At 59.9% G+C, this 26,197-nt stretch overlaps 2 protein-coding genes across 3 annotated transcripts in view; both read right to left on the bottom strand.

Annotated features, from left to right (window-relative positions):
- TOP2A (DNA topoisomerase II alpha) overlaps positions 1-3,440 on the bottom strand; it is a 32,120-nt gene extending 28,680 nt beyond the window's left edge. Inside the window, exon 1 of the mRNA XM_014569098.3 lies at positions 3,292-3,440. Within this exon, the coding sequence (XP_014424584.3) occupies positions 3,292-3,351 (60 nt within the window). The 5' untranslated portion in view covers positions 3,352-3,440. The remainder of the gene's footprint in view (positions 1-3,291) is intronic.
- Positions 3,441-8,560: 5,120 nt separating this feature from the next.
- Positions 8,561-24,245, bottom strand: LOC102455445 (uncharacterized). Of its 2 annotated transcripts, none has more exons than XM_075911317.1 (21): positions 23,938-24,245; positions 22,862-23,004; positions 21,251-21,340; positions 20,826-20,888; positions 20,419-20,478; positions 19,654-19,833; positions 18,974-19,321; positions 18,546-18,665; positions 18,219-18,272; positions 16,743-16,868; positions 16,415-16,459; positions 15,893-15,973; positions 15,763-15,804; positions 15,320-15,347; positions 14,644-14,699; positions 13,906-14,043; positions 13,398-13,460; positions 12,367-12,435; positions 11,745-11,939; positions 10,781-10,896; positions 8,561-9,965 (listed from the first exon to the last, which is right to left on the bottom strand). In XM_075911317.1, exons 1-21 carry the CDS (start codon positions 24,116-24,118, stop codon positions 9,758-9,760), a joined length of 2,406 nt encoding a protein of 801 aa, XP_075767432.1. In that variant the 5' UTR covers positions 24,119-24,245; the 3' UTR covers positions 8,561-9,757. The 2 variants fall into 2 exon arrangements, with proteins under 2 accessions (XP_075767432.1, XP_075767433.1); XM_075911318.1 differs by having other exon boundaries at positions 13,906-14,040.
- Positions 24,246-26,197: the final 1,952 nt, after the last annotated feature.

The raw sequence follows: 26,197 nt of genomic DNA, 5'->3' as shown, positions 1-26,197 counted from the left end.
ATCTCATGTAAAATCATCAGTGCTTTTCCGGAAAAACTATGCTGCTCCCGTTCGGGCAAAAGTCCTTTTCCGGAAAACTGTTCCGGAAAAGGGCCAGTGTAGACAGCAGAGATTTCTTTTCTGCAAAAAAGCCCCGATCGCGAAAATGATGATTGGGGCTTTTTTGCGGAAAAGTGCGTCTAGATTGGCACGGACGCTTTTCCGCAAAAAATGCTTTTCCGGAAAAGCATCCTGCCAATCTAGATGCTCTTTTTCCGAAAATGCTTTTAATGGAAAACTTTTCCGTTATAAGCATTTCCGGAAAATCATGCCAGTGTAGATGTAGCCCTTGGCACCGGCCAAGGGGAGTTTTCCCCAAGTACAGACTGAAGTATTAGGATGTTTTCTCAGGTTTCTGTCAAAAGAACATAAGGACATACATTTTCAGACCAAAGGTCCACCTAGCCCAGTATCCAGTATCAGCTGACAGTGGCCAGCGCCAGATGCCCCAGAGGGAGGGAACACAACAGGTAATCCTCATAAAGCGGCGAGGAGTCCTGTGGCACCTTACAGACTAATTGAAGTGTAGGAGCATAAGCTTTCGTGGGCAAAGACCCACTTCGTCAGTGTCTTATGCTCCTACACTTCAGTTAGTCTATAAGGTGCCACAGGACTCCTCGCCGCTTTTGCAGATTCAGACTAACACGGCTCCCCCTCTGATAGGTAATCCTCATGTGATCCTTCCCCTGTCACTCATTTCCAGACAGACAGAGCCTAGGGACACCATTCCTACCATCCTGGCTAATAGCCATTGATGGACCTAACCTCCATGAATTTATCTAGTTCTTTCTTAAACCCTGTTAAAGTTCTGGTCTTCATAACCTTCTCTGGCAAGGAGTTCCACAAGCTGACTGTGCACTCTGTGAAGAAAATCTTCCTTTTGTTAGTTTTAAACCTGCTACCTATTAATTTCATTTGGTGACCCATAGTTCTTATGGGAACAAGTAAATTTTTCCTTATTCACTTTTTCCACACCAGTCATGATTTTATAGACCACTATCATATACTCCCCTTAGTCTCCTCCTTTCTAAGCTGAAAAGTCCCAGTCTTTTTAATCTCTCTTCATATGCAGGGCTCGACAATTCGTGTAATCTACTCGCTCATGGCGAGTTGATTACAAGTCGGCACAGCCGCAGAGTGTGCTCAGTGGATGCGCAGCACGATCTGCGCATGCGCAGTGTGCCAAACCGCGTGGCTGGCGAGCAGGGCTCGCGTCACTTGGTGAATCCTGTTCATGTGGAACCCATTCCAAACCCCTAATCATTTCTGTTGCCCGTTTCTGAACCTTTTCCAATGCCAATATTTCTTTTTTGGGATGAGTCGATCACATTTGTATGCAGTATTCAAGACGGGGGCGTACCATGGTTTTCAGGGCCAGCCTTAGGCCAATTCAGCCGATTCCCCAGTGTGGGGCCCTGTGCCTGAGGGGGTCCCGTGCCCAGGGAAACGACGGATGCGCAGTGCACCAGGAGCACACCGCTTGCGTGGGGCCCCTGGACGCACGGCACATGCGTTGTGACATCCCGGGCGCATGGCACATGCGCCATGTGCCCGGGGGGGGGCCATGCATGCATTGTACTCCCGGGGCACTGCGCATGCATCGTGACATCTGGGACGCACAGCGCATGCGTCGTGCCTCTGGTGTGCGACGCATGCGCCATGCCGCCCGGGGCCCCGCGCATGTGCGGCCCCGTCCCAGGAATCGGGCCCCACGCTCCATAGAGCTGGCTCTGATGGTTTTATATAGAGGCAGTAAGATATTCTCTGTCTAATTCTCTATCCCTTTTTTAAGGATTCCTAATGTTCTGCTTGCTTTTTTGACTGCTGCTGCACACAGAGGCTGTGTCTAGACTGCATCCCTTTTCCGTTAAAGGGATGCAAATTAGACACATCACAATTGCAAATGAAGCGGGGATTTAAATCCCCCCTGCTTCATTTGCATAAACATGGCTGCCGCTTTTTTTCCGGCTCGGAGCTTTGCCAGAAAAAAGCGCCATTCTAGACGGGGATCTTGCGGAAAATAAAGCCTTTTCCAAAAGATCACTTATTCCTCTTAAAATAAGGAATAAGGGATCTTTCGGAAAAGGCTTTATTTTCCGAAAGATACCCGTCTAGACTGGCGCTTTTTTCTGGCAAAGCTCCGAGCCGGAAAAAAAAGTGGCAACCATGTTTATACAAATGAAGCGGGGGGGATTTCAATCCCCACTTCATTTGCAATTGCGATGTGTCTAATTTGCATCTCTTTTACGGAAAAGGGATGCAGTCTAGACACAGCCAGAGTGGATTATTTTGGAGAATTATCCACAGTGATTCCAAGATCTCTCTCTTGAGTAGTTGTAGACAAATTAGTCCCCGTTATATTGTATGTCTAGTTGGGATTATTTTTTCTAATGTGCATTACTTTACATTTATCAACATTAAATTTCATTTGCCATATTGTTACCCCTGGGAATTCATTTCTGCACCAGCACTAGGGCCATTCGGGAGGTGAGATTGCATATTCCTTGTTCATGTGATATTGGAGCGTCAATTTAGTCCCTAGCATAGTCTAGGACTGTGTTTCTCAACCTTTTTTTATAAAGTACCCTTTAAAAAAATTATAAGTACCCCCAGTACCTATAGTTTTCAGAGACAATTTTTTTCTACCATTGCAACACATTTGTTTAAACAACTTAATGGTAGCCGGGGGGGCGATGACATTTTTGGGTGTAAAAAGTACAAAAATAAGAAAACTTAAAACAAAAATTCAGTTTTCTCCAAATTTCAGTTGTGTGGACGTACCCCCCAGACTTCTCTTTAGTACCCCTAAGGGTACTGGTACCACTGGTTGAGAAACACTGGACTAGGACAATTTAGTCCCTCTTGGATCATGGCAGCCAAGAATCAGTAGAATGCAGGGCTGCTCCAACTCCTTCTGCTACACCTGCCCTGCCTTTTCCCTCCTCCAGTGCACCCCCAGCCTGCCCTCTGCACTGGGAAGGAGTGCAAGTGGAGGGGGTCTTCTGCAGATGTTCTTGCTCCAGTGGTAGGCACAGAGACCTCATATACACCTATTCTCTCACTCCTTTGTGGCAACGTGGCCAGCACAAAGGGACTGTGGGGCAGTGACCCATCTGACCTGGTGTTTCTATAGCAGCTTCTACCCTGAGGATCAGCAATCGCTAACCAGGCTTTGCACTGGCAGGGAAGCCCTTAGCCTTGGCCACTGACACCGAATCTCAGACATCCATGGCATTGCACATCTGCCCTTGCCTGGGAACTTCTCCCGGAAGCTGCTGGAGTTTTCCTCATGCCATCGCCCTGCCCGCTCATCTTGCTGTCTCCATCCACTGCCCTTTGGGATGTTGGCAGTCAAGGGAAATGACTTTCCTCCCGCACGGCTGATGGTTTGGGATGTAAACAAGGAGGCGGTCTTTCTGTGCAGCCCGGAGCCCCACGAGGTCATAGACACAACTGCAGTGACCTCATGAGAGTGGATTGCGCCATCTTCCCCAGGGATACGGGCAGTGCCCTGTACCCTGGAAGGGAAACCCTGGCAGCTGTTCAGGATCCAGTTACTGGCTAAAACCAGCTGTTCTCAAGTGCTGAGTGCCCATTAGGAGACGCTCAAGGCTTGACTCACAGAGGTGCTAAGCACCCACAGTGTCAGCAGGGATGAGGAAGCTGCGGGGTCCTCAGCTCTTTCCAGATGAGGGCTTGGATGGCTGGAGCCAGACATCCAAAAACAGCCACTCCCCAAAACTGGACAACACTCTTGAAGGTGAATGCTTCACCCCCTTCAAAATCTCTCTCAGAACTGCCAGCAGAAACTGATTGATCGTTCTTAAGTCAGTGACAATAAATGAGGAGTAACGTTAGTTCAAACCAAGGGGTTTGGTTAGAACGAACGCGTCCCGGTGTGCATGTCCTGGTCCGAATCAGCTGTGATTCGAACTAGTGCATGGTGAGATCTTGCTAACGAAGTGCGGGATATTTAAATCCCCGCTTCACTGATTATTTCGAATGCCTGCATTTTCATCCCTTGTTCGAACTAGGGTGCAAGTGTAGACATACCTTTAGGGTATGTCTACACTAGCTCGTTAATTCGAGCTAGGTAGGGTAATGAGGGCGACCGGAGTTGCAAATGAAGCCTGGGATTTAAATATCCCAGGCTTCATTTGCATGTTCCCGGGCGCCACCATTTTTAAATGCCCCGTAGTTCGAACTCCCTGCCTGCGGCTACACACGGCACAGGCTAGGTAGTTCGAATTAAAGCTCCTGATTTGAACTACTGTTACTCCTCATTCCACGAGGAGTAACAATAGTTTGAATTAGGAGCTTTAATTCGAACTACCTAGCCCATGCCGCGTGTAGCTGCGGGCAGGGAGTTCAAACTACAGGGCATTTAAAAATGGCAGCACCTGGGAACATGCAAATGAAGCCCGGGATATTTAAATCCCGGGCTTCATTTGCAACTCCGGTCGCCCTCATTATCCTACCTAACTCGAATTAACTAGCTAGTGTAGACATACCCTTAGAGACTAACCAAAATATATAGAATCATGAGCTTTCGTGGGCAAAACCCACTTCAGCAGATGAATTAGAGTGGAAATAACAAAAACCAAGATATATATATAATAGTAGAAGTAGTACTTGTCAATTGTAGGACCCATGTTAATGAGGCTAATTAAGTGGGCTGGATGTGTCCCATACATAGATTTTGATGTGGAAATGCAGATATTAATGGCAGGAGAAATTGGCTTTGTAATGCTTCAACCAGTTAATGGCTTTGTTACCCTGGGCCTAAGCCAATTTCCCCTGCCATTAGCATCTGCATTTCCACATCAAAAGCTATGTATGACCAGTGTTAATTAGCCTCATTAACTTGGGCCTTACAATTGACAGAGACGTCTGCTGTTACATTGATCTCTTGATTTCTGTTATTTTCACTCCAATTCATCTGAGGAAGTGGGTTTTACCCACGAAAAGCTCATGTGCTTCTATCTATTTTGGTTAGTCTCTAGGGGTATGTCTACACTACAGCGCTAGTTCGAACTAACTTAGTTCGAATTAGTTAATTCGAACTAAGCTAGTTCGAACTAACGCATCTAGAACTAAAAACTAGTTCGAACTAGCGTTTTGCTAGTTCGAACTAGCAAGTCCACATTGAGTGGACTCTGAACAGGGCTTAAGGATGGCCGGAAGCAGTGCCGGCAGGGCATAAAAGGAGGACTTAGAGCATGGAGATGCTGTCTCAGGCTAGCCGAGGGCTGCGCTTAAAGGGTCCCGACCCCCACCCCGGACACACAGTTCTAAGGGGTGCCCCGCTTGCAAAGAAGTTCTGGCTTGGAGTGCCCTGAGTGCCCACACTGGGCACATCACACCACTCGGCCATCAGCCCAGCTGCACTTGCCGCAGGCTGCCATCTGCGGAGAGGGAGTAATTGGGGGGCTGCAGGAGAGCTTCCACCGTGAGGAGCCCACAGAGCCAGCCCAGTCCTCCCCATCGGGGGCTCGTACCCCATTCCTCCCTCACCTCCTTCCACTTACCCTTCCTTAGCCCCCCTTCTTATTGATGTACAAAATAAAGATAACGTTTCTTCCAACATTGACTCTGTCTTTATTGAAAAAAAACTGGGGGAGACTGGGAAAAGGAGGTGGGAGAGGGGAAGAGAAAGGCTGGGAGAGGGGAGGGCAACTAACATGATCAGGGGTTGGGAACAGGTCCCAGATGAAGAAAGGCTACAGAGACTGGGACTGTTCAGCTTAGAAAAGAGGAGATGGAGGGGGGACAGGATAGAGGTCTCTAAAAGCAGGAGTTGGGTGGAGAGGGTGCATTCAGAAAAGTTCTTCCTGAGTTCCCATAAAGAAGGACTAGAGGACACCAAAGGAAAGGAATGGGTAGCAGGCTTGAAACTAGTAAGAGAAAGTTGTTGTTCTTCAGAAAGCAAATAGTTAACTTGTGGAACTCCTTGCTGCAGGAGGCTGTGAAGGCTACAACTAGAACAGAGTTGAAAGGGAAGTGAGATCAAGTCATGGAGGTTGGGTCCATGGAGTCCTATTAGCCAGAGGGTAGGAGTGGTGTCCCTGCCCAAAGTTTGTGGAAGGCTGGAGAGGGATGGCACGAGACAAATGGCTTGGTCATTGTCTTTGGTCCATCCCCTCCAGGGTCCCTAGGGTTGGCCGCTGTTGGCAGACAGGCTACTGGGCTAGATGGACCTTTGGTCTGACCCAGTACGGCCATTGTAAGCTCAGGGCTCAGGGTCGGGGGTCTCAGTGGACCCCCTTGATTTTCATGCACACCTGGTCCTGGGTGGCCAGGCTGGCAGCTCTCCTGCCCTAGACGGCCACTTTCCTGTGCCTAGTGCGGAGATCGTGGACGAGGTCCACGATGTCCGCACTAGCCCAGGAAGGTGCCCGCCTCTTGCGGTCCAGGGCAAGCTCCCGGGAGCCGCCAGCCTGGTCCCGGCAAGAGGGGGTGGGCTGGGGGGCATCGGGTGGGTGGCTCTGTGCCGTGCCAGGTGCAGGGTCTGCTAGCTGGGTGCTGGCAGGCTTGCACCTGGCACGGGCACCGTAGCCAGCCCGTGCCCCTTTAAGGGGTCCGGGGCCGGGAGGGGGGCATAGAGTTTCCCTGGTGTTGGCCAGAGTGGCCACCAGGGAAACCTGGGGAGGGCTAGCCTCCCACTAGTTCGAACTAAAGGGCTACACAGCCCTTAGTTCGAACTAGCTAGTTCGAACTAGGCGTTAGTCCTCGTAAAATGAGGTTTACCTAGTTCGAACTAAGCGCTCCGCTAGTTCGATTCAAATTCGAACTAGCGGAGCGCTAGTGTAGCACCTATTAAAGTTAGTTCGAACTAACGTCCGTTAGTTCGAACTAACTTTGTAGTGTAGACATACCCTAAGGTACCATGGGACTTCTTGTTGTTTCTGAAAACAAGAGGCTGCCATGCATAAACTGGGATCACGGGGGCTTTGCAATTTGATTCCCCTTGTGAGGAGGTCTCGCTGCTTTCTGGCCAGTACTATTTTTTTCTTTTAAAAATAAAGGCTGCGCTCAGAAACAACCATCCAAGCCCACACCAGCCTGAGATGCCCAGTGCTCCCACACACCCCTGCAGTGCCAAGCGACTATGCGCGCACACAGAGGAGAAAAGATCAGACAAATTAATTGCAGATGCACGTTTGATTGCTTAGAGGGTGTTATATAAACGTCAGTGAGAAGACGAGGTTGTGGCAAAGCATTATGTCACTCCCTCTCCCAGTGCTGTGTCCCTTTGCCCTTCCTGAGTCTGTGACTTCCACAGTCATTTTGGCTTCTGTCGACAGCCTGTCTGCTGGGCTTCACGCCTTCCTGGAGTGTCTGCTGGCTGGGATCAGCAGAGGACTGTACTGGCCACTGCTGTGCCTGGAGGGCTGCTAAGGCAATGCCACCGCAAGGGCAGGCTGTTTTCTGATCGCAAGGAGCTCTGCGGTGCTGACCCTTTGCTTCATGCAGCCTTGGAGGTTTGCTGCTGTGTACACTCTACCCACTGTCCCCTACCACAGCACCTCATCCTGCACATGCAGAGACTCCTTCAAGACCCGGAAGGGTCACACTTCATGCTCCTGCATCCCTTGGCCGACCAGGCAGCCACTGTAGGGTAGAATCCTAGAACTGGAAGGGACCTCATGAGGTCATCAAGTCCAGTCCCCTGCCCTCACGGCAGCCCCAAGCACCATCTGGACCATTTTCTATTGAGCCCCTGGTCTTCCCAACTCAAGCCCTGTTTCGGCTGGGGTTAGAACACGAAAGCCCAGCTGGAGACCCACCCAGAGACCCACCGCCCAGCCGAGGGAAAGGAAGAGGGAAAGCTGCGGATGGTCAGGCTCTAGCAACACAGAAAGCGTGGCTTGAAAAACCAACCTGAGCCTGCCACCGTGAGGAAATCACTGCAAAGCAAGAGCCGGGGCAGGCTCCCGAAGCTCCTGTTCGCGCGACCTCCTGGCTGATTGTTGGCGCCACCCGAGTGCTGTCCTCCCGGGCCAGGCTGGCAAGAGCTCAGCATCTCCGGAGCCCCCAGGCTGCAGCTGGCCAGGTGCCGAGCAGGCCTGGACATGCAGGTACCGGTGGTGCAGTGGGAGTCAGCTGCGGGCCCAGCGCTTCTGAAAACCCCTCCCTGCGTGCCCTGCGGCGGAGACGGGTTCTCCCAGCGTACACGGACAGGCCTGCACGGGGCACTGAGCTAAAAACAGCAACAAGGTGGTTCTGGCACGGGTGGCCGCGGGGGCGCTCCCCTCTGCCCGACCCCCTCGCCAGGCCGCGCTGGACGCCCACAGTGCTGTTTTTCACCTGCAAGCTCTAGCAAGTTTTTTCTCCCCAGGCTGGCTCCCAGCGGCAGCATAGACCCCAGGCTCTGGGGGTGGGTGCGGAGCACACAGAGATCTGCCCCCACATGCGAGCCCTTTGGGGCAGCCAGCAGCCCTTTGCTCCTCCGTTCGCTGCCTGGGAGCGCCCGGTGCCATTCGCATCCAAACACTCCGCGCTCAGAGCTCAGCCCAAATCCCACACTTGAAACAGGTTTATTTTCAGCTGAAGCACCAGGCTGCTTTCCAAGCTCGCAGGATGCTCACCGGCGGCTCGTCTCCAGAGCGAGCTGAGCCCAGCCTGCTAGCAACGCCCGTTGCCATGATGCTGGCCGGCAGAAAGGCCTAGTGCAGGCCGAGGCGTTAAAATATAATCACCCCTGCACGACCCCCATCACGCCGGCCCCTCCGCCCCAGCTCTCTGCTGAGCGTTTCAGGAGCAGCGGCTGGGGACAGCCAGAGCTAGGGGCAGTCCCTGAGTTGGGTGGGGATGCCCATTCGGAAGACAGGCCCACCCGCTGGCAGGGGAGCAGCTGGGAGCTGACAGAGGCCGAAGGGGGGGTGTGTGAACACAGAGGTAGCGCTCCGGGATAATGGATCAGGCATCTCCCCCCTCTACTTGGTGATAGGAGAAGAGCTTTTAGCTTCCTCAGGAGAGTCCCTGCACAGATCCTTAGGGAAGGGTGGAGAACCTAAGGACCAGGGGCTAGATGCAGCCCCCGGCTTGCCTGCATCCAGCCCCCCAAGACTGGGGATTCCCCCCCAGCATTGGGGAGCCCACGCTGGTTCTCCAGCCCCAACGCCATCCCCCTGCAGGCTGGGGCACGCAGGATTTTACTAGCCTGGGCCCTCCAATGTCTTTCTCCTTGTGTGCAACCCCCAGCCGATGTTTCTGTGGGTCAGTGGTCCCCGGCCCAAAAAAGGTTCCTCGCCCCTGGCTTCAGGGAAGCTCAGCCAGAGAGCACTGGCCCCATAGCCCAGCTCTGCCCCGCACCTCAGTGCTCGCTGCAGCCCCTGCCTGGGACCCCAACGGGGCCTTGCTCTGGGGGAATGGCCCCCCTCTCGCAGGGAGGCCCTGTGGTTGGCACTAGCTAACTAGGTCCAGTGCCTGGGGAGACGGCGCAGCGGCATGGCTCTGAGTTAAGGAGGGGAGGTTACCGACCCACCGCCAGTCTCTAATCTGCACATATGGACCTCCCACCTGGTGACGGACAGATCCCTCTATGGGTACAAGGCAGAGTCCAACTGGGCTGGATAACGGTGAAATAGCCCCAAAGCCAAAAGCAGCCCCAGGGCTGGCAGGAGACCATCTGCTCACTGTCATTCATCCTGGCAGGATCCAGCTATGGCGGCTCACCAGCCCACGGCAGCCCCTGGCTGCCCCCCAGCAGCTCCCATCACCACATGTGCAGGTAAGGGAAGCTGATCTCCATGCACAGGACGACCAAGGGGGTGGAGCAATTACGGTGTTGCCCAGCCAGGAGCTTCCCCTCGGTCAGGGGCGAGGCAAAACCCTCGGCGAGGCTGTTCCGCCACCCTTGGCAGTTCTCCTTTGGCGCCGGGTGCCCACGCTGGCTGGAGCCGTGCCAGATCGCCTTGCGAGCCCTGAAGAGACAGCGCCAGGTTGGGACCAGGGAGTAGGGTTGCCAGATGCTTTAACCAAAAATACCCAACGTGCCCCTCCCCCCAAAAAAACACCAGGGAAAAAATTCTGTTGAGAAAAAAAAGGGGGAGATCTCCCCAAAAGGACCCTGAGAGTTATTAAGCAAAAAAAAAAAAAAAAAAAAAAACCCAGCATGGCCCCTTTAAGAAATGCCTTTGAGGCTTTTTTGGCTTTAACAGGTGGCCAGTGGCCATCTTGTTTTCCTTCTCGGAGCCAGAAGACAGCTCCCCTGTGGAACCAGGTAAGCGGGAGGGAGTGGCGGGGGGCTGGGCCCAGTTGCTGAGTGTGTGTAGGGTTGCCAGGTGCTTAGTATTGCAGGGAAAAAAAATCAGGAAATGCCGGACATTTTAGGAGTTCGGTATTTTTTGAATTTTTTTTACCGGACAGGAGGCAAAAATACTGGACTGTCCGGGTCAATACCAGACACCTGGCAATCCTACCAGGGAAAGGCAGAAGAAGGCCAAATGGGGCCTGATTTTCAGAGGTGCTGGGGGCCCACCCTTTGGGGGAAGCCAAGGGGAACTTGGCACAGCCAGCCCCAGGTGCAAGCTGGGCCCCTCTGTGGAAGTGCCACTTTCCAGGGGCTGGTTTAAAATCCTTTGCTCCTGGGCTTTCTCCAGGGCCTAGCCTGAACCGGGAGGTCACTAGGCAATGAGGGGCCCTCTACCATCCCCTACCCACAGCGACTGCCCCATTGTACTCAGGGCAGGCGGAGAATCCGCATGCGGGCAGCGCTGCTCTCCCCTTTCCGGCTCACCAGATGGGATCCGTCAGCACGTCGCGGCCGTTGAAGGTGTAGATGGGAAAGCCCCGCGCGTTGAAGCGGGTGGTGCCTTCGAACACGGAGTTCCAGGTCTTCGCCAGCAGCTGGCCCTGCCATTGGAATCAGTCCGAGTGAGCACGAGGGACCCCAGAGATTCCCCCACCCGTCAGTCAGCAGCAACCTGGGCTCCCAGGCCAGGGCCTGACCAGCTCTGGCCAGCGTTTCCAGTTCGGAACCAGGCCAGGTGGATTCATGGGGACTCCCAAGCACTGGTCTATACTACATGGGCTGGTCTGATAGGCCTGGGGTCCATCCAGCCTGAGGGGCCAGGCTCAGTGAGATGGATCTGGCTGTGGAGAATTCTCCCTCAAGGAGCTGGTGGACACCCCATCCATCACCAGGAGCACCAGAACTGGCCAGTGCCTGGGAGAACAGGCCATGGGGGATGGGCCAGATGGCACAGAAGAACTGCCAGATGGTTTAACAAAAAATAGCAAACACCCTGCCTCCCCCAATAAAAAACACTGGGAAAAAATTCTGTTGAACAATAAAAAAAAAAAAAAAAAAGGGCGCTGCACCTTTAAATGGCCCCGCGTTCCTCACCTCCCCACTCCCGCCAGATGTGGCAGGGGAAAATTGTCCCCGTGGGGCTTCCATCCGAGGGAAACAGGAAATACCAGACACGGCACATGTCCGGTATTTTCTGTTTTTTTTTACCGGACGGGGGACCCGAATAACAGACAGTCCGGGTGAAAACCAGACACCTGGCAACCCTATGGCCCAGTAGGTTTTTGCTTCTGGGAGTCTCTGAGAAACAGTTTTAACCATTTTCCTGGAGGTTTCGAAGCGCCAATGCAAGGCGCAGGCGCAGGCGAAGCTCCCGGGAGGATGCCCAGTGGCTGTCGCCAGCGAGGGCCTCCCCTACCCACGCTGCGGTGATCGGACTCTGGTTACTCGCCTTCAGGTTGACGACAGGCAGAGTCCTGTCTGTCCTTTTCACAAGGGAGACCAGGGCCTGGGTGGGCACCGACAGGAAGGCCCGGAAGGTGCCGTAGAGCTGGGCTTCCCGTGACTGCCGGTAGCACTGCAGGTCCGCGCCGCTCAGCCCGTTCATGTTGCCGGGCAGCGGGAAGTTCAGGGCGACCAGGCGGAGCTGAGAAAGCCGAGGGGTTAATGGGCAGGGTGGGGGATTTCTCCCGGGTCTGCTTTTCAGCAAGGCCCCACGGGTGTCGCACGCGAGGGGCTCGTGAATCACACGGGGGGCCCGTGGCGTGAAACGTGCTGCCTCTGGCGCCGACAGGTCCCACTCCCCCGAAGCACACATGGGAACGGCATGTCGGCCAGCGCTCTGCAGGCTTCTGGCTGGACCGGCATGGGGCTCTCCCCCGGAGCCTCCTGCTGCAGATCCGCCATCACAGCCCCTGGCCGGGCTGGGCTGTGCAGGATCCTTCACAACTTGGATCAGCTGGGGGGTGATGCCCCTCTCAAGCTGCCTCCATGCTGCTGGCGGGGCCTAGGAATGAGTCCCAGGGATCCCTCCTTAGTGCCCAAAGGAGGGGAAAGACCAGCCCGTGACTTACCGAAGGCACCCTCGGGGGGATGCTAGTGGACAGGGTCCCAGTGGCTGCTTGACTCTCTTCCTTTCCGGCCTAGGAAACACACAATGCGTTAGCCTCAAGGGGGGTTACCCATGCAGAGCGCAGAGACTGGCGTACGCTCAACACGGCACAGGCCTGGCGGAGAGAAGGGCTCGGGATCTTACACTGGGCACTGATAACGCCACATGCCCCTGCCAAGCACAGCAGCTAGCTCAGACTACCAGGGGAGCCTGAATTCCATGGGGCCTGAATTCCGGGCAGAGGAATCAGAGTTGTCCCTGGTAGCTTGGAAATGGATAAATTCCCAGGGGCCCATCCCGCCAGTAGCTGTGTGGCCCCAAATGGCCTCTCGCGCGCTACCTCCGTACCGCCCACCACAATGTCTGAACTTCTGTAGCAAGAGCACCCCAGTGCTGGGCAGGGCAGGTGGCCCTCTCGCTCTCTGCCTCCTTCTGACCCCACAGCCTCCCTTCTTGGGAGAGGGCGACATGCGGTGCCCTTCCTCAGCCTGGCACATTCCTTCCCTGGCTTGATCCCCGCCAGCGAGCGGCCACCCTGTGACCCTCATGTGTGGTGAGAATTCCAGACGTGCCACACTCGCAGTGCAGAGCCATTTCCCCAGCCACTGGACACGGCCACACCCTGCAGGGACCCGGGCAGGCTCTGTAGGGAAGCCAAGCAGGCTGCTGGGGTCAGCTGGCTGAACAGTCCCATCTCTGCATCGCCAGCACTTGGGGTTGGAGCGAGAGGAATTCAGAACGCAGCCGGATGCGGATGTAACTCGGCTCCACAGAGCCGCAGCTGCCGACACCGGGGGAGAACTAACTCCCTGGTGCGCAAGACCTTTTTGACAGAGAGGCAAGGACCCTGCTGCTAACCCTGGTGTCGTGTCATTGCACTAACGTGAGCCTTTCACATAAGCACAATCGCAGTTTACACCCGGGGTTCACATCCACGTGACAATGCTGGTGTCTAGGGGTGGTGGTCAGAGGCACTAGTGAGTCTAGAGGCACCTGATGATGTTCCGTGGACACGGAGGGGTCATCGCCGGCCAGTACGGAATCCGAATCTTCCAGCTGAGCAAAATAATAGACACACCCACGTTAGCACTGGGGCCGAATGCCTGGCAGGAGAGAAATCGGCAGGGCATTTCCCCCGAATTCTGGAGAAGTTCTACAAAAGCGGCTGATCTTTTCCCCTTGGCTTCACTCCTCCCCCTGGACCCTCCTGGCAAGCAGGTGCATTCAAAGAAAATGCATTTAACAGCTTGCTAAGCTTCTTTGCTGCTAGGGGAGCATTTCATAGCCAGTCTTGGGGACTGTACATCAGGACTCCTGGGTTCCCTTCTGCACTACTGACTGGTTGCATGAGTCTGGGCCACACATGTCCTCCCTGTGCCTCAGTTTCCTGTGAAAGGAATCATGGGAGCCCAAGGAAAGTACCATGGACGCCAGCCTTTAGTTATCGCTAGCGATCTAGAAACCCCAGCCCTGGCCCTCCAGAGTGCGCCATGTTCCCTACCAGCAGCTTGCTCCAGCCTCTCGGGGTGCGGATGAAGGCGCTGTTCTCATCGCGGACGTAGACCAAGCTCCCTTCGGGGACAGACGAACTGGATTTGAACATCAGCTCCTTGGACTTGAAGACCCAGGTGTGATGCTGCTGAGGGAAGGAGAAAAGCAGCCGTGTCGTGAACCTGAGCGGGTTAGCGGCCAGAAACACGGGCCCAGGGCCTGGCCGCCATGGTCCATGCTGGGCCATTCCCGCTCCAGCCCCACCAATCAGTCGCTTGCACCATCCCAAGCCAGCGCCAGCTGGGAGCGCCCTGCGTCCGGCCATCGCAGTCCCCAACACCGGGCTGCAACACTGGGGATGGAGCTGTGCAACACCGGGCTGCAACACTGTGCTCTCCCCAGTGATTTCTCCCCCCCGGGGATAACAAAACACAAGCCTCCGGCGCGCCAGTCCAGCCGGCCCTCACGGCACACAGAGCGGAGCAGGAGTCGCCCTCGCGCCAGGGTGCATTCAAAGCCCCATGGCGCCGGGGATGAGGGCGTGCCAGCCTGCTCGCCGGGGGGGAGAGGGCGAGGGGGGGCGTATGGAGGCAGTTTGCTGCGGCTGATGTCCTGGGACATGGCAGAGGTGCCATTGGGGGGTGAGCCTCCTCATTTGTGCTGTCCAGCCCCCCTCCCCACCGGCTGCCTCAGGGCACGGAAAGCAAGTGCCCTGAAGGAAGACAAGAGGTTGCTACAAATAACGTGCCTGGATGCCAGAGTCAGCCGGGGGGGCAGGCGTGTCCTTCTGCGGCGACTCGGCATCTAGAGAGCAGCAGACAGAGATGTCGGGCTCCCGCGGCTTCCGCAGAGCCGAGCGCAGGCTCCATCTGGGCTGGAGATCAGGCCCATGCTCCCCACTACCCACACTTGGGCTCTTCCCGGCAGGGTCCAGGCCGGTGTGCACAGAGAGCCCGGTTCTAGCCCGTTCCTGGAGGGCCCTGCGGGGGCGACGGAGGAAGGGAACCCTTCTCTCCCCTGGCCGGGAAGCCAGGCTGGAGCCACTGGGCCTGCCCCACCTGCAGGCACGCAGCCAGAGGGGCACCCTAAGGACCTCTCATGTCAGGAGGTGAGAGAGATGGCTCCTTAATACCTGGTAGGAGCATCCCAGCCTCCCCTGAGCACAAGGCCTGGCTGGTGAGCCCAGCTGTCTGGCAGGGTCGTGGGGGCAAAGCAGATCTCATGGGAGCCCGCGGCAAGACACGCCAGGAGGGCTTTGGGTCGGCCCCCAGGCGGCTCAGAGAGCTGCCGACCTTCCCCTGGAGAATACGCTGCCCCGTGCTGCTCAGGACTGCAGATGCCAGGCGTGTGGGGCAGCCACGGAGGGTCACTACACTGAAATCTGGCCCACACCCCCCCCGGAATGCCGAGAGCAACGTCCCTACCTGACTGCCCAGCTGGGTCGTGGACCGCCTGGAAAAACCAAGGAAACGTGGGGCTGTCAGCGCGAGGCCATGGCAGACGGGACGGGCACGTCTCCAGTGGCACAGGGCAGCTGGGCGCATGAGCGGCAGAGGGGCTGGGTCCTCTGGCCACAGCTACCCGAGCTCACCCCCACCCCCCCGGCTGGGGCAATCGCGAGGGCTGCCTTGCAGGGGATTTCCGGCCGGAGGGCGATTGGCACGCCCGGCGGAGCAACTGGTGGGATGAGTGGCAGATACAAACTGTGTCCTAGAAGCTGCCGTCTGTCCTGGGCAGTGGGCACCCTAGCCAAGAGCCAGGCAGCCACAAAGACTTGGGGGTCTTTAGGCCCTTCACAGTCCTGCTGCTGGGCATCTCTGCAGGCAGCCGGGGCAGCTAGCAGGGGCCCAGGAGGCCCATGTCTTACCGGAGGTTTGCAGAACGGCCTGGGGCGGACGGGATAAACCCTCTGAAACGAAAGACAGGCTGGTTTGCACAGAGCCCCGCAGCCGAGCACGGGGGCCAACGCACGCCCAGCCAGCGGCCGGGATCCTTACATTGAAGTAGAGGACGCCTGGGGTTCCGGGGGGGCCTGGGGGACCGGGGGGGCCTGGATTTCCGGGATGGCCAGGGGGACCCTGAAAATAAAGATCAGCACAGAATTGGCAGTGGATCTGGTAGGGGGCTGGCGCTTCGTGTCCCGGGGAGAGGTGCTACGATCTCTTGCATGCCCATCCCCCCTCTCTGGGTTTTCACGCAAGCTGCCTCCTGCCTTGGCAGAGTCTCCCCCACCCTTCCCTCTGCTGTCCCCTGGCCCTCCTTCAGCCCCACCTCATTCTGGATTCCTCCTTCAGCCCACCTCATCCCCGCCAGATACCTCTGCTCAGTGCCCCGCTTCCTGCCTGGTCTAGGATCCCCAAGAACCCACCCCCAGGGCCTCCTGCAACAACAGGGTGGCTGTAGCCTGGTGGAATCGGCATGCCGAGCCCTGGCATGCAGGAAAGGCCTGGGCACATCCCGGCCATGCTGGGGACGAGGGGGAGCCGGGGCGGTGGAGACGAGACTCAGCCGCAACTCACGTGGGGGACGATTGCGCCGTAAATCTCCGTCTCTACTTTGCCGTTCTGTACAGGGAGAGAGAGAACGGGGCAGTTTCCTCTGGACGGGGTGGGGAGGGGCCCAGACATTCAGCTGCCCACCTGTCTCCCCGGGTCTCGGGTTCACATGCAGGGACTGGCTGGGCTGTGGGCTGTTGTGGGGCAATGGCCCCGGCAGGGGTACTGGGTCAGACCCAGGAGCCTGGGATCCAGCTGGGGACCTCTGGGGTGTGGCAGAGGTGGGTGAGGGCTCCTTCCCCACCCCCATGCCCTTTGCCTCGCGGCCCTGACAGCCATCCACAGAACTAACCTCCTGGTACGTCAGCGGTACCCAGGAGCCGGGCGGGCCCCTTGAGCCAGGGAAGGAGGGGTGGATGGGAGGGAACCCGGCCTCCCCAGGATGGCTGCGGCATTCTCCGGGGTCTCCCTTTTCACCCTGTGAGAAAAGGAGACAGTTCTATCAGAGCCCTGGTTCTTGGAGGGGAGGGGAATGGTCCCCAATTGCTCAGCCCCTGTGCTCTGGGAGCCACCCTCTCATCGCACAGGGAAACTGAGGCACAGAGCACTGCAGTGGCTTGCCCAGGGTCACACAGTAGGCTGGGGGCGGAGCCAGGAGACCTGACCCCAGCACCAGACCAGAGGGTATCAGACAGCCCGGGCACTTCTCTTGGGCGCAGCATGAGGCAGCTGCGGTGGAGGGTGAAAGGAGGAAGGAAAGCAGCACAAGGGTTTGTCCTTGGAGCAGGAGGCTTGTACTGCTGGGCCAGTCACAGGAGAGGGGCTCTGGGCGGTTACCTGCCCACGGATTCCCTTGGCAACAGGGAGAGGAGCTTGGGGCCCCAGTATGGAGATAGGGGGCACTGTGCTGCAGGGACCAAAGCATGGGCTCAGTAGGGGGCGCTCTCCTCAGTGGGCACTACTGACCCCAATACCTCAGGGCAGCACTAGGGGCACTGTGCTGCAGGGACCAGGGTAGGGACTCAGTAGGGGGCGCTCTCCCCAGGTGGGCAGCACTGATCCCAGTACCTCAGAGCAGCACTAGGGGGCGCTGTGCTGCAGGGACCAGGGTGGGGAATCAGTAGGGGGCGCTCTCCCCTGGTGGGCAGCACTGACCCCAGTATCTCAGAGCAGCACTAGGGGGCGCTGTGCTGCAGGGACCAGGGTGGGGAATCAGTAGGGGGCGCTCTCCCCAGGTGGGCAGCACTGATCCCAGTACCTCAGAGCAGCACTAGGGGGCGCTGGGCTGCAGGGACCAGGGTGGGGAATCAGTAGGGGGCGCTCTCCCCTGGTGGGCAGCACTGACCCCAGTACCTCAGAGCAGCACTAGGGGGTGCTGTGCTGCAGGGACCGGGGTGAGGGCTCAGTAGGGGGCGCTCTCCCCAGGTGGGCAGCACTGATCCCAGTACCTCAGGGCAGCACTAGGGGCACTGTGCTGCAGGGACCAGGGTAGGGACTCAGTAGGGGGCGCTCTCCCCTGGTGGGCAGCACTGATCCCAGTACCTCAGAGCAGCACTAGGGGGCGCTGTGCTGCAGGGACCAGGGTGAGGGCTCAGTAGGGGGCGCTCTCCCCAGGTGGGCAGCACTGACCCCAGTACCTCAGAGCAGCACTAGGGGGCGCTGTGCTGCAGGGACCAGGGTGAGGGCTCAGTAGGGGGCGCTCTCCCCAGGTGGGCAGCACTGACCCCAGTACCTCAGAGCAGCACTAGGGGGCGCTGTGCTGCAGGGACCGGGGTGAGGGCTCAGTAGGGGGGCTCTCCCTTTTCTGCTAGCTCTAATTCATACTCACCTTGGGACCCGGTGGGCCAGCCCATCTGGGGTGCCCGGTAGCGTGTGGGTCACACTGCGGTGAGAAGAACACAGTTGTGAGGGGCTGTCTGGGTGCTTCCTCCCGCCCCCCGGCCAGCGTGTATGGACCCACCCCACACATCATGTCATTTTCCCGATCAGCACAAAGCACCCGTGAAAGATTCCCGCCCCAAGTCCCCTGCTCATGGCCACAGCTGCTAGCGTGTGACCCTCCCCAGCCCTGCTCAGGCCCCCCAGGGCCCAGCATCTCCCATAGCCTGACACCATGCAATGGTGTCTCTAAGAGCACTCATGAGAGTTCACTCACCCTGGACTCCACGCTTGGTCCTGCTGGCCCCATGGGCCCGGGCGGGCCTCGGGAGCCCTTCTCCCCCATCAAACCGGGGCTGCCTGGAGGGCCTGGCTGGCCAAGATCACCTGTCTCACCCTGCAGGGACACAGCACAGGGGGTAAAAGAGCCAAGAGCACATGGCCCTGCCCAGCTGCAGGCCCTAGAGCTCTGCACACACTGCTGAGGGGTGGGGTGGCAGAACTGCGGAAACTGAGGCAGGGAACTGCCTGCTCAAGGTCATGCAGAATCCCGGAGTCCCCAGGGACAATGCGTTGTCACGCTGGCCTCGGGTGGGTCCCACCACAGCCTGCACCCACATGGCATCTGCCGCCTCGGGCCAGGCCCTCCAGTGCTGGCCTGGCCCGAGGCCTTGTGCCCCCCACTTGGCCCAATCCGCTCATTACCTTTGGCCCGGGGTATCCCGGCTCCCCGGGTGGCCCTGGGTTTCCTGGTGGTGCAACAAGTCCTGGGACTCCTGGGGGCCCTTCACGTCCTGGAGGCCCTGGGAGTCCTGGAGGCCCAGTGGGGCCATCAGGCCCTTGGGGGCCTTGGAAGCCCAGCGGCCCCGGGGCCCCAGGTGGCCCTGGCACGCCGGGAGGTCCTTGCTGCCCTTCATGGCCTGGTGGTCCAGGAGGTCCTTGGATGCCTTCGTGCCCTGGGTAGCCTTGGGGGCCTGGAGGCCCTGGGTAGCCGGGCAGACCCTGGGGTCCGGGCGGCCCTGCCACTCCGGGCATGAGCAGCTGCTTTGTCAGCTGGTGGGAGAGAGAAGAGCTAGAGCAGAGATGCGTCTGTGGTGCCAGCCTCCCCCTCCCCTACTGCACCCCCGCTGCTCCCCTTGCAGCCCCCCTTCCTTCCCCTGCTCTGCCCCCACTGCCCTGCCCCCGCTGCCCCGCCCTACCCCCCCATCCCACTGCAGCCCCCGCTGGGTGTTTGCAGGCCGATTAAGGATAACTTGGTCCTGACCCAGTCGACCACCCCCAGCTCTCCCCCCTCCGTGGTCTCTGCTCTCCCTCTAGCTCCCCAAGCCCCAGCATCTCCTGAGCCCCCTCCCCCCACTAGACTGAACCCCCCCAACCCTGCTCACCTCGTTTTCAGACCCAGCTGGCCCTTCGGCACCAGCTGCCAGTCCAGGGGTACCTGAAGGCCCGGGGAGACCGGGTGGTCCCTGGAGGCCGGGCTGCCCTGGGCTCCCCGGCTGGCCTCGCTCCCCAGAGAAGCCCGGCTGGCCTCTTTCCCCCGGGGGCCCCCGCTCTCCTTTTTCTCCCTGTTGAGGTGAAGATACCCCATGGCTCATGGGCCCCTTGGCTCCTGAGCCCAGGCCCGCCCCAGGGTCCCCACCACCTGTGCCAGTGTCTCCAGGCCTTTGCCATGGGATGGGCTGAGCTCCGGGGCAGGGGCGGGGGACTGGTCGGTTTGCTGCCTCCCTCGCCCCCACCCCCTGTGCCACTGGGGGTCTAGGGAGGGGGAACCCAGCAGCTCTAGATTCAGGCCAGTGCTCGAGGGGTCCCAGCTCTTCTGGCCCCAGAGAGCCGGGCAGACGTGGGTGTCTCCCCCTCTAGCACCCGGGCTGTGGCTGCTCCCCCTGCTCACGCCGGCCTGGCCCCGGGGGCTCGTGCTGGGAGGGTGTTGTGCCATTCCCAGCCATGGCACGTGCTGCGGGGGGGCTGTAAGCAAAAGCCCCCTGGAAAAACCAGAGCCTGAATATGGGGAGAGGAAACAGCCCCAGGGAGCCTCCGCAAACCTCCGCACCCTCCAAAGCCAAGTTCTGGAGGCTCTGGGGACCCCAACCGCACTAGGGGCCCCATCGCTGCGCCCCAGAACGGAGTCCCATAGCCACCCTCCTTCCTACCTTCGGGCCAGGGAGGCCGGGGACGGCCGGGCAGACGCACTGCGAGAGGTTACCCGTCGCCTAGGAGACAGAAAGAGCCTTGAGTGCCGTGGGGCTGACCGGGCGCGGTGCCAGCCCCAGCCCCACCAGGCTTCAGGGGTCATGGACTCAGGGAGGGGGCAGAGCAAGGGAGAGCTGGGAGCGGGGGGGCTGGATGGAAACTTCCAGGCACCATTGTTCTTGGCTCCCCTCTTCCCAGGAGGCCTGTTACCCAGGGGATCCATCCTGGGGGGCTACGGGCACGGGCAGCTTCGGAGCAGTTTAAGGGGCGGGTTGATACGGACGTTCCCGGAGCCCCCTGTCGGCCCCTCCCCTTGTGAGCGTGGCTGGGGCCAGCTGGGCAGGAATGGCCCCTTCCCGTCACTCACCTGGGGCAGGGTGGCAGCTGCCCGGGGGGTGGGCGCCGTGGGAGTGGGCCCCTTGGTCGTTGCCTGTGAGAAAGCAGAGAGCTGGAGCATCGGCACCATTGCCACAGTCCCCCCACCCCTGTCGCCTCGACGCCAGGCAGGGCAGCTGGCAGAGGCGCCTGGCCGGTGTGTGTGTGGGGGGGGGCACAGAATCCCGTCCAACTGCTCCCGTCCAGCAGCTGTGGGGGGATCCCGGTTCTGGAAGCCCCGGGGCTCTCCGGTGGGCAGTGGCACCAGCTGCCCGGAAGGGGCCTCAGGACCACAGCCGGGGCCGGCTGGCTGGAATGGCCCGTTCCTGGGGCAGGGCAGGGCGGGGTGAGCGCAGGGCGGCGAGCGAGTGTGTGTCCAGCCAGCTCAGGTCAGAACCGGCATCCTCTCCCCGGTACCTTGAACTGCATGAACTCCTCCTCCTCCTCCGCGCTCCCCTCGAAGAGCCCTGGGGAGGGGGTGCGGACCGGTGGCTCCTCTGGAGGTGTCTAGGAGAGACAGGGCCACGGGCGGAGAAATCAGTCCTGGCTCCATTCCCCCTGCAGAGCCCAGCCCTCTAGCCACTGGCCTCATGGGGTATCGGGGCCAGCTCTGGCTGGGTGGGCGGGGCTTGGCTGCCTGATTTGCATACAGTTACCCATGCTGCTTAGCTCTCCCTTCCCTTCCTCCTTGCACCCTAGGTGGAAAGGGCCCTCTCCTCTGCCTGGGGCTGGCTCGCACAAAGGGGGAAGTCTTGGGGGGGGTAATCTTGCGGAGAGTATCCGCGGTCCAGCCTGGAATAATCTCCAAAGGGAGGGAACAAGGGCCTGGGGTGCTAACAGGCCCTTTGCTATTTGGCTGGGCTGGGGGTAGCTGCCCTGTTTAGTCCATCGGGGGCAGGTAGTGATTCCCCCCCCTTTCCCCCATGTTACTGGCCCTCTCCAGAGGCATCAGGGCTGTGTGCAGGGGCTCTCTGTGCAGGGTGAGCAACAGGTGCAGAATCTGGGCTGTCTACACTGGCGGGTTCTTGCGCAAGAACAGCCGTTCTTCGGCAAAGCGTCCACACGGCCCGCCCACTCTTGTGCCAGAAGGGTTACAGTACGGCGTCGGACGAGAGGGCTTCTTGCGCAAGAGCTACGCTCTCTTCTAACAGGCGTACCTCCTCGTGCGCAAGAAGGCCGTGTGGAGGCGCGGCAGGGGTTTCTTGCGCAAGAGAGCGTCCACACTGCCATGGGTGCTCTTGTGCAAAAGCACGTGGACGTGTTCTCGTGCAAGAGTTCTTGTGCAGGAACTCTTGTGCAAGATGCTCTTGTGCCAGAACCCGCCAATGTAGACATAGCCCGGGGGGGAGTGTCCCAGTGCAGAGGGCAGAGCTGCTGAGCACAGGGTGGCTGGGGAGCTATTGTGTCTGGCCCACATGGCCCTGAGATAAGGGGAAAGGACAGAGCAGAAGAAACTGTGCGGGTGTGTGGGGGGGCTGGGTACCAGAGGACTGGAGGTGCATTGGGGCATCAGGGTATGACAGGGTATGGGGGGGTGGCTGGGGAGCTGGGTATCAGGGGAGCTGGGTATTGGGGGGGCCAGAGAGCTGGTAGGGAGCTGGGTACTGGCATGCAGCTGGCACGGGCAACCTTGGGAACTTGGGCCCTGGCTCCTGGCCCTGCAGTGTGTCCCCAGCCCAGCCCGTGTGGGGGACCGGACAGAGCTTTTAGGCACCTGCCGAGTTCACTGCTCCTGCCCTACGTGAGCTGGGGCGTTGCCTCTTGGGATTTCCTGCCCCGCCCCAGGCACACTGCAGCCATTCCGGGAAAGCAGCCCAGGGGACAGCAAGGGGCAACTGCCCAGCTCACGTGCCCCCCCATCCTGCCTTGTAGGGTGCGACAGCATCCTCCCTCCTCCCCCCACATGCCTGCCCCCCTCTCCAGTCCCCCTGGGCACCCTCCACCCTTCCACGCCATCCCAGCCCTGCACCCACAGTGGCTCTTGCACACCCACAATCGCTCCCCCGCCCGCTACCTTCCCCAGCGCACCTGGGCTCGAGTTCCCGGGGGGGCCTGTGTCCCGCCCCCTGCAGCCTCCTTGTGGGTCTGCGCCTGGCTCTGGAGGGCTGGCCCTAGGGGGGGTCTGCTCAGTGGGATTTTCCGTGTCAGCTCTGTGTCGCCAGCATCCCCGTCTGAAAGAGCCAAGGGAAGGGGGGTCTGGGAGCTGAGCCCGGGCCAGGCCCCTGGACTGCGTGGCATCAGTGGGGAGCGTGGGGACACGGGCTCAGGCCCTTCTGGACACAGGCTGTGGGGCTTGAGTGGGGAGGAGGGCAGAGGGCAGCTTGGAGCTGTGTCCTTGCAGCAAACAGGCAAGCGGGTCCGGTTGGGCTCCCTGGGGAGCAGCCTGGGCAAGTCTCTGTGCCCCAGGGCCCGCAGCTGTGAGGGGCTGGCTCCCTCCCCATGCCGCAGCCCGGCGAAGCACACTCTCCAGGGTAGCACAGCCCAGTCCCAGCAGTGCCAGGGACAAGTGGGATGGGCACAGGCAGAGCTGTCCCGCCCAGCCGGTGCTCCAGGAAGCACAAGCCCAGGCTCCTTGTGCCGCCCCGCCCGGCTGCCGGCTCACCTTTGCCCACCTGCCCGGCGGCAGAGCAGCAACACATGCGTTGCCCCGATTGCAAACGGAACCGAGCAGGCTGGCTGGGAGAACGCTCCGCCACGCTCTGCTCCTTCTGCCTGGCACCAGGGGCCGCATCTGCCAGCGTGCCCAGGGTCTGCTTCAAGAGCGGAGGTCAGCCGGGGCCATGGGGCACTCAGCCCCTTGGGAACCAGGCTCCTGTGAATCGCAAGCTGCCCCCTCGAAGGAGCGAACCTCACGGCGTCATCACAGGGAAACTGAGGCACAGAGCCAGGAAGGGACTTGTTCATGGCACACGTCAGCAGCAGAGCTGAGAACGGATCCCAGGAGTCCCGGCTCCCAGCCCACCCCTGCTGTAACTAGACCCACCCCCCATGCCAGCCGGGCTCCTGGCCTGTTTCAGCCACCTGGCTGGTCTGTAGAGCCTAGCTATGTGCTGTAAGGTGCAGACTTCCCCTCTCCTCTCCCAGGGGGCAGCACTGGTACCTACCTTCCCGCTCCTCTGGGGGGCGCCGTGCCGGGGACGTTGGCCCAGCCACGGTGGTGCTGGGAGTAGTCGTCTGCCAGGAGCCCAGCGAGAACCACTGGGCTGTGCTAGGGGGAGCCCAGCCCCACAGCAGCAGCAGGATGCACAGGCAGGGGAGGAAGCTGCTGCCCTGCGGGGTCCCCATGGGGCCGTGCTGGGCACCGGCTGCCCCGCACGCTGGGTGGCCGAGGGGAGCCTGGCCGGCTGCGTCCGCCTGCTGCGTAGGAATGCGCCTCCCTGCAGAGACACGGCGTGCAGGGCTAACCTTTGGCACCCAGCCCTGTGCCAATATCACACCACACCCCCCGCCCGGCTCCGACACGCCCCCGGCCTGCCATCGACTCCTCCCTGGGACCTGCCGGCTGGGCCCTGAGCACCCTCAGCGCTGGCTGGGCCAGGCCTGGCTGAGAGCCCCCCTCTGCAGGGGCACCGTTGGCCGGAGCAGGGGGGCTGGCCTGGCCTGGCCCCACAGTCCGGTCACCATGACCCCGAGCTGCTTGTTGCAACGAGGCTGCCCCCCCCCCCCCACCCCTGCAACACGCCAGCCCCAGCCCACCCCTGCGGGGGCGGAGAGGGGACCAGGCAGTAAACCCCAGGGCAGGGGTACAAGGGGTGGGTAAATCAATGAATGGACCGGGCTTGAGGGGCACCCATGGATTTGAGGGGGGGAGCTACGGCTGGGATAATGGGGGGAGGGGCACTGGCAAAATTGAGGAGGGAGCCAAGGCAGAGTGTGTGTGGGGAGACAACCGGGGGGGAGGGAGCCAGAATTGGGATCGCTGGAGGTGGGGGCCTTGGCAAAGCTGGAGGCAGTCAGAGTTGGGATAACTGATGTGGGAGGGGCATTGGCAGAACTCGGGGGGAGAGCCTGAGGGTCCGGAGAGCGGGGGGGGGGGCATTGGCAGAGTGTGGGGGGAGCCAGAGCTGGGATACTTGGTGGGGGAGGGGCACTGACAGAGCTGGGGGAGGAATCTGCATTGGGATAGCAGGAGAGGGGCATTGGCGGGGGTGGGGAGGGAGGAGACAGAACTGGGGCAATGGGGAGGGGGATAGCAGAATTAGGGGGGCCAGGATAGCAGGAGAGGGGCATTGGCAGGGATGGGGAGGGAGGAGACAGAACTGGGTAATGGGGAGGGGGGATAGCAGAACTTGGCGGGAAGCCAGGATAGCAGGGAGAGGGGCTGCAGAAGTTCGGGGGGATGCCGAGGTGCCCAGCAATGCTCCTGTGGGAGATGACAGCAGAGCGCAACCAGGGACTGTAGCTGGGCTCAGTGGCAGCCCGCAGGTCTCAGGGGAGGGGTGGCCATGGGGCCAGAGATGCCCAGACAGTCCCTGTCTATGTCCCTGCGGGGGCAGGCGTGGCTCAGACCCCCAGAGCACAGCCTAGTGACTGACCCCTGGCGGTGGGCAAAGTGGGTCCAGGGGCTGGGCCCTGGGAGACATCCGCTAGTGCTGGACACAAAGCATTCAAGGGCTGAGGCGGCGTGGGGGAGACCCCATGCAGCCCCCCTGCTCCTCTGAGCGGGGTGGGGAGGGGCTGGGCCCGTCCCGTGAGCAGGGGTACATTGACTCCTGGGGACCCGCCCTCAGGCCAGGCGGGGAGCTGGGGTGGCAGGCCTCAGCAGGGAGCAGGCCCGGCCCCGTTCCGCACACTCTGTTCCCTGCGCGGCCGTGCAGACACAACAACCCGCCGGCCACGCTGCCGAGGGCTGATAAGGAGCCGCAGGGCCGGGCGTCTGTTTGGGTTTGGGCAGCTCATCAAGGCTGGCGCCTCCCAGCCCTTGCCCATCTCATGGCCATGGCGGGGCTCCAGCCGGGACCTCCTGCTGCAGCCAGGCAGGGGTCACAGAGCGACAGGTGGGGCTGCTGGCCCCCGGCCTGCTCTGGGCGCCACAAAGGCCGTGGCCAAGGGTGTGGAGGAGGGGCTGGGGCTCAGGTTATAGCATTGGGGGGGAGGCAAAGCGAAGCTGCTCCGGCCCCAGCAGCGGAGGGCAGCACGGCCCATTCCTAGGGGGCCCCGAGCCCCTGGGGCTGTGACAACGCAGTCGGGGTTCCCCCGTTCCTGCACCCCCCTAGCAGCAAGAACAGACTCCGCCGGCCGGTAGAACAGAGGGGTTTTATTGCTCCTCCAGGCTACAGCACAGCACAGCCGTGATGTGTTTACAGGCGTCTGGACCAGGCTAGCTCAGACCCCTTGAGATGGGATCCCTAGGCCCCTGGATTC

Source organism: Pelodiscus sinensis, chromosome 29 (genome assembly GCF_049634645.1).
Source record: "Pelodiscus sinensis isolate JC-2024 chromosome 29, ASM4963464v1, whole genome shotgun sequence".
Lineage (NCBI taxonomy): Eukaryota > Metazoa > Chordata > Testudines > Trionychidae > Pelodiscus > Pelodiscus sinensis.
This window is presented reverse-complemented; position numbering and strand designations above follow the sequence as displayed.

Bases quoted from the DNA above. Each gene is read 5' to 3' on its own strand.
- LOC102455445 (XM_075911317.1), bottom strand. From the start codon at position 24,118: ATGGGGACCCCGCAGGGCAGCAGCTTCCTCCCCTGCCTGTGCATCCTG. The intron at 19,322-19,653 runs GTGAGCAGGGTT...CTCTCCCACCAG, and splicing joins CAGCTGGGTCTGAAAACGAG to CTGACAAAGCAGCTGCTCAT. The intron at 16,869-18,218 runs GTGAGTATGAAT...CTTTTCTCACAG, and splicing joins CTGGCCCACCGGGTCCCAAG to GGTGAAAAGGGAGACCCCGG.